The sequence below is a fragment of the Colobus angolensis genome, unplaced genomic scaffold (genome assembly GCF_000951035.1).
Source record: "Colobus angolensis palliatus isolate OR3802 unplaced genomic scaffold, Cang.pa_1.0 Scaffold10, whole genome shotgun sequence".
In the NCBI taxonomy this organism is placed as follows: Eukaryota; Metazoa; Chordata; class Mammalia; order Primates; family Cercopithecidae; genus Colobus; species Colobus angolensis.
This window is the reverse complement of record NW_012110919.1, coordinates 16,295,885-16,303,160: the sequence shown is the minus strand read 5'-3', so window position 1 is coordinate 16,303,160 and position 7,276 is coordinate 16,295,885. Positions and strand designations below refer to the sequence as shown.

General features: G+C 37.4%; 1 protein-coding gene across 1 annotated transcript in view; it reads left to right on the top strand.

The window, feature by feature from the left end:
- Positions 1 to 7,276, top strand: part of ALDH1L2 (aldehyde dehydrogenase 1 family, member L2) — a 71,154-nt gene that overhangs the window by 46,391 nt on the left and 17,487 nt on the right. Inside the window, exons 16-17 of the mRNA XM_011936988.1 lie at positions 4,827 to 4,914; positions 5,686 to 5,779. Of these exons, the coding sequence (XP_011792378.1) occupies positions 4,827 to 4,914; positions 5,686 to 5,779 (182 nt within the window). The remainder of the gene's footprint in view (positions 1 to 4,826; positions 4,915 to 5,685; positions 5,780 to 7,276) is intronic.

The following is a 7,276-nucleotide window of genomic DNA, read 5'->3' as shown; positions in this document are numbered from 1 at the left end:
AGGAGAATCGCTTGAACCTGGGAGGCAGAGGTTGCGGTGAGCCGAGGTCGCACCATTGTACTCCAGCCTGGGCAACAAGAGTGAAACTCTGTCTCAAAAAAGAAAGAAACAAACAAAACAACAACTTCAATTATGTAAGATGAATAAGTTCTAGAGGTCCTCTGTACAACATTGTACCTATAGTTAATACTACTATATTTTACACTTCAAAATTTGTTGAGAGTAGAGCTCACATTAAATGTTCTTACCACAATAAAATAAAATTTTTAAAAACACACACAAAAAGTAGCATTTTATATACTTACCAAAAAAAAAATTCTTCCTTTTTTTCAGCAGTTTCCATCGTATAGATAAAACATTTTACTTAACCAATGCATAATTATGGATATTCAGATTTTCTCTCCTTTTGCTGTATAAACCATGCTACAGTTAATAACCTTATAAACCTTATAAGTATAATGCACATGTTCAAGTATATTTATAGGATATGTTTCTAATTGCAGAATCCCTCAGTTAAAAGATACACATATTTGTGTGATAGATATTGACAAAGCCATCCATGGGGGTCGTATTAGCTCACCAGCATTGCACAAGACTACTGGTTCCCACTCTTGTTTAATGGGTGCACAACACATGAAATAGCAAGAAGCTAGCTGAGTGAAGTGAGGAGACAGATAATCTAGCCCAGTAGAGCCCCACACTGGCTGTACATTAGAATCACCTAAAGTTCTCCTTTTAAAATGCTGATATGGGGCCCCACTGGCAGAGATGGGGCCCCATATCAGCATTTTAAAAGGAGAGATCTGATTTAATTGTTCTGAATTGGAGACCACGCATTGGTATTGCTTAAAAGCTTCACGTTTTTCCAAGACACAGCCAGGGTGGAGAACCACTGAATGATATCCAATGAGAGTGCTAATTACTGAGGAATGGCAATGAGTATATATAATGTCCAAAAATTACAAACATTCTTTGAGTGCATACCAGTTGCCAGGCAGGTAGTAGTGATGAAGATACACAAAGTTTCTGTCCCCATGGAAATTACAGTCTGGCTCTATCTGCAGTTTAAAACTGGCAGTTTTATAGTTGAAGATAATTTAAATCCTGAGAATGAAAGACCCAAAGGTGCCATTGTTATGCTGGACTTTTTTATTTTATTGGATAATATTATGCAGTGATGCATTTATAATATTAGGGCTCTGTGTGAATGTCAAGAGGACTGAATTTAGATGACTCTTCTTAAACCGGTTGTCTGCTTTGTTATGTGTGTGAAAGATTCCCTCCTGGCTTCATACAAAAGAAAGCAGATTTTCATGGCCTAGAGTGGTTTGGTCTAGGTGTGACAAGTTCTGACTTTATTAACCTCATATTTAGCAATGACCTACACTTGCCCAGAACCATCCTAGAGGCTTTCCCATATATTATGCAAACCTATAATCCTGCAGGGACACTGGATAGCCAATGGAAGAAAACCAATAGAAATGAAAAGAGCTGCGATAGAGATGAAGCCATTTATTTTATTTATAAATGACATTTTAAAACCTTTATATTCTTACTTTAAAAGAATTATAATTAATTCAGGATTTTTTTTTTTTTTTTTTTTTGGAGACGGAGTCTAGCTCTGTCGCCCAGGCTGGAGTGCAGTGGCGCGATCTCGGCTCACTACAAGCTCCGCCTCCCGGGTTTACGCCATTCTCCTGCCTCAGCCTCCCGAGTAGCTGGGACTACAGGCGCCCGCCACCTCGCCCGGCTAGTTTTTTGTATTTTTTAGTAGAGACGGGGTTTCACCGTGTTAGCCAGGATGGTCTCTATCTCCTGACCTCGTGATCCACCCGTCTCGGCCTCCCAAAGTGCTGGGATTACAGGCTTGAGCCACCGCGCCCGGCCAATTCAGGATAGTTTTTAAACATCTTTCTAATTATGATGGTTTCATACCAAGACATAATCAGATATACTTGGGCTAGGATCATCTTCAACTATACTAGATGTAAATCCACTATTTTAACAGTCTTGATAACTTCAAATATTTTGGGCCAACTTCTCATCGAGTTAAATCTACACTGACATTTTACAAACCTCACAATGTGACTGTCATGGACCTGTTACTAGAAGGAGGAAAAGTGGTAGCCCTGCCTCTTTCTTGTTTGCTTGTTAACGTTATTATTTATTGTGCAGTTTCTATGCACATTTTTTGGCCACTTGTCCATTTTATGAAGACAAACTTAATTAAAATAACAACATAGTCTGTGAAACCATGTAATCCAGCCTGTAAACTTCATCAGAGGGCAATCTTCTGAAAGCAAATGAGCAAGGGAAGGAACCACTGCTACCCTCTTGGCCTGGTGAGCCTCTATTCTTTCCTAGGACACTGCCCATACCTTTGTGACCTATGACCATATGACCTTCCTTCAGACTGTGTGAGAGCAGCATTATCCAGCCATACAATAAATGTTAGTTATGGTTCATTTATTTCATATCTTTGTCAGCAAAAATATATAAATAAAAGTTCCGCTATTTTCTTTTCGCACCTCAGTGGATCCTCTTGCACATCCAATTTTTAGAGTCCAAGCTAACCAAGTACTGACTTAAGACTGAATGGACGTTGGTTTTTAAGAGTGTGAAGGTATTGCTTTCATTTTGCTTTGGAGATTTGCATTGCTATAATAGATGTTTAAGGTGAGATCCATATTATGCCACTTTTTATGTGAGAAAGAAGGGAAAATAAGAAAATATGTATTTGCTGATTTGAATAAAAGGAAACACAGGAAAGATAAACTAGAGACTAATGAAACTGATTATCTATAGAACATGGGATGAATGGGGTGGAAAGGAGGGTGGGAGAACAACATTCTCTGAATGGACGTTTGAATAGTCCTGACTTTTGGAAGCATATTCCCCATATTCAATGACAACAACAACAAAAAAGAAATATAATCAACAAAGATGGGGCCAAAACCCTAAAAGTAAATGTAAACAAAACAAATTAAGCCATATTTCAAATGAATAACATGACTCCATTGAAGAGAGTGAGGAAGCATGAACCCAACTCACTTTTGACTAACTTTGGACTATATGTCCTCAGGATAAAGGCAACGCAAAACAACAACAAAAAAAACCCCAAATACATATTCAACTCTAATTAATAGGCTTCTTTTTCACAGGGACATGGCTTAACAATTCTCAAATTACTTTCTCTATGTTTTAGGATTAAGCAAATAATTAAATATATTGTGGATAATGGGAGCCATGTCTCTCTTTCTTGGAGAAGAGAATGACAAATGTAAAAAGGGCAGAAGGACAGAATCAACCCTGAGATATTGGATAAAGGTATCAGTGTAAACTCATGGGTTTTAATGTATTTAGACAGTTAAATAAAGAAATGGATATAGGCATATGTGGGATAGAGACACACATATATTTAGGGGTGTGTGTGTGTGTTGTGTATACATACATCTCTTTCCCAGCTCTGTCTGCTAAAAGGGCCTAGAAGCGATGACCCCTCAATAATGTCCAGATATCTTGGTTTCCAAAATACCATTCTTCTCTCAAAGAAACTTGGGCTCCTTGGAGAAGGAGCTGGAGTAGGGAAGAATCAAGATGAATCTGAAATATTTTGTTGGGCCTGAAAGCAATGTAATGCTCGAAGAGTAATAGGGGCATGGCAAAATGATAAGGGGCCATACTAAAGGGACTGCCTCAGCCAAATCTAGAACGACTGAACATCAAAACCAATAACAATAGTAAAAGATGACAACCTGCTGATTACAGTAAGAATCTATGTGTTCACACTGATATTAATTAATTAAACAGAAAGGAAAACACTTAGAGAGCCAACAAGTACACGTAAAAGGAATGATGGAATTGGAAAATCACCATTTGGCAACCATCATAATACTTTATGATTATTATCCAGAAATTATCCATGGATACTCAAACTAGTGGATAAAAATTTGAGGAGTACCTCCCCACAAAATATTTATTAACTACAATGTATAAAATAGTAACTTACAGTGATGAAAGTTGGCAGACCACATTTGCCAAATAATCGAAATCAACTTTCCAGTATTGGAACTATTCTACAGCACGTGCCTCCCGATGTGATGTCCTGAGAAAAGCCCAGCATCGCTCCAGTGGTATTGTTCCCAAAAGTGCATAACTTGAATCTAATCATGAGAAAACATCAGACAGATCCAAACAAAGAGACATTGTATGAAATAACTGGCCTGTACTCTTCAAAAATGTCAGTGTAATGAAATAGAAGACTCAGAAATTCTCCTAGATTACTGGAGACTACAGATAGAACTAAATGTAATGCAGATGTTGGATTTTCTTTTGCTGTAAGACATTATTGGGATAATTGGTGAAATCTGAATGTGGTCTGCAAATCATGTATTCTATCAGTTGTTAATCTCCTGATTTTGATAATTGTACTATAGTTATGTAAAAGAATTTCTGGTTTTATAGAAAATGCACACAGAAGTATTTACAAGTATGGGGTATGTCTTTACTGTATTCTTAAACAGTTCAGAAAAAGATATCCCTTAAATGTGTCTTTAAAAAATAGTTTAGAAAAATATATATAGAAAGATAAAGCAAATGCAGTAAAATGTTAACATTTGAGGAATCTGAATGGAAATGTATATAAGGAATACTTGTACTATTTTTGCATCTTTTTGTAAGTCTGAAATTGTGGCAAAATAAAAAAATAAGACAATGTACAATAATAATAAAATAAGCTCTAGTGCAGCTATCAAGGGAAAACTGGGTTCTGGGCTAAAGGTCAGATTAGAGCCTGAAGAGGGTAATTGCTGTCTGCTTCTCCTCAGGTCACGCCCTTGACTGCTTTGAAGTTTGCAGAACTGTCTGTGAAAGCAGGCTTTCCAAAGGGGGTCATCAACATCATTCCTGGCTCAGGCAAGCCACTAAATGACTCACTGTGCTATAACTAATGAATGGTACTGGGGGAGCTGAGTGACTGTTTTACCACTAGAGACTTGTCCTGAATTATAACTGTATTAAAACTAAATACAACTTACCAAACAGTTAAGGATGAATATACTTACCATGTGCTAAAATCTTAAAATGGAAATACAGTGGTGAGTGAGTGGCAGTGGGGAGGGGGGTTGTACAATCATGTAAAATTACCCTAAGATGTTTCATTTTGATTTTCAAGATAAAAATCAAGGCTTACCCATCATTATTTTGGGAGTCTGATAATTTCATAAAGGGTATTATTTTAGACTTTCATCAGTTTGCAATTAATACAGAAAATGTAAAACTAAGGTGTCGATGAGAGCTTAGACTATCTACTTTCATGAATTTAAAGCCATCTTCACTATAAGAATTTGAGTATGTTTTTGTTTTTTGAGACGGAGTCTCACTCTGTTGCCCACGCTGGAGGGCAATGGCACGATCTTGGCTCACTGCAACCTCCGCCTCCTGGATTCAAGTGATTCTCCCTCAGCCTCCTGAGTAGCTGGGATTACAGGCGCGTGCCACTATGCCCGGCTAATTTTTGTATTTTTAGTAGTGACAGGGTTTCACTATGTTGGTCAGGCTGGTCTCGAACTCCTGACCTCGTGATCCGCCTGCCTCAGCCTCCCAGAGTGCTGGGATTACAGGTGTGAGCCACCGCGCCTGGCCTTGAGTATGTTTTAATTCATGTTTTATTCCCTAATTCTACAGGTGGCATAGCAGGACAACGTCTGTCTGAACATCCTGACATCCGCAAACTTGGTTTCACTGGTTCCACTCCTATTGGCAAACAGATCATGAAGAGGTATTGGTTTTAATATGTTGATTCACTGCAGATCCTGTTAAACGAGGTTTCAATTTTTGTTTAAACAGGGTACTTTTTGAGTGAGGAAAACTACATCTACTTTGGAAGGGAAATCTACTTATCACTGCTGAGTACTGAAATATTTGAAAGTAATAAAATACTTTCCAAAGCATTAAAGCCCAGAGTTAATAAAACCAAAGCTATGTTGAAATTCTACACCCTACTGGTAGTTTTAACAATTCAGGACAAAAGGCTTTCTGTATTAAACTGTGGCCCAAATTGTTTTCAGAGTATGGGTAAAAAACCAAAAAGATACATACATGTGAAATTTATATATTTTATATGACAAACCTGGATTATTCATAAAATGGAGCCCCCCAAAGCAATATTTTTTTAAACTGTAAGCAATCTAAATGTCCAAAATAAACCAGTTGTTAAAATATGTCAGTCAATGTAATGGAACACCGTGCAGTCACGTTCACAGAGAATTTTAATAACATTGAAAACTGTTGTTAAAATAATAAATGGAAATAAAAATAAAGTATAACATTGTATATACTGGATGATCTCAACTATGTTAAACAAGGCAAAAGCTATGGTAGGACTGATCACAAATAGGTAGTATATCAAAATGGTAAAAACAATGGTCACTGAGGCATGGAATGGAATTTTGTGATTTTCTTCTTCTGTTTGCATTTTGGGGGAGGTCTTTTCAAAGTGTTTTAAATAAAAATACTTTCGTAAGAAAGGAAAAATAAACAGCATACTTTTAAAAATTGATATTTTTTCTCCCAATGCTTCAGTAGTCTGGTTAGAGGTTTAATTCCTTGCCAGCCTTTTATGTAACCAAAATTTCTAAAGAATTTGAATTAACTTATGAGAATCTCTAATCATTTGACCATAACATTATTGAAAATTTTTTATTATGGAAAAGTTCTAATATATAGAAAGCAGAAAAGCAAAATGAATTCTATGTACTCATCACTCAGCTTCAATGGTAATCACCATTCTACCTTCTATGTTTTATCTATGAATAAGTTTTCCCTTTTCCTTTCTTTCTTTCTTTTTTTTTTAAGAGACACGGTCTCACAGTGTCACCCAGGCTAGAGTGCAGTGGTGGTCACAGCTCATTGCAGCCTCGAATTCCTGGGCTCAAGCAATCCTCCTGCCTCAGCCTCCCAAGCAGCTGGCACTACAGGTGCACACCACCATGCCTGCCTAATTTTCTTGTTTTTTATAGAGATGAGGTCTTGCCATGTTGCTCAGGCTGGTCTCACACTGCTGGCCTTAAAGGATCCCTTCTGCCTTGGTCTCCTGAAGTGCTGGGATTACAGTTGTGAGTCACTGTGCCTGGCCTTGAATAAGTTTCTTAATATTACTGAGGCTCAATATGTTTTCCATGCCAGGTGGTAACTTACAGCTTAAAAAGTGTGTCTGTGTGTGTGTGTGTGTGTGTGTGTGTGTGAGACAGAGAGAGACAGATGTTAACTAAATGCT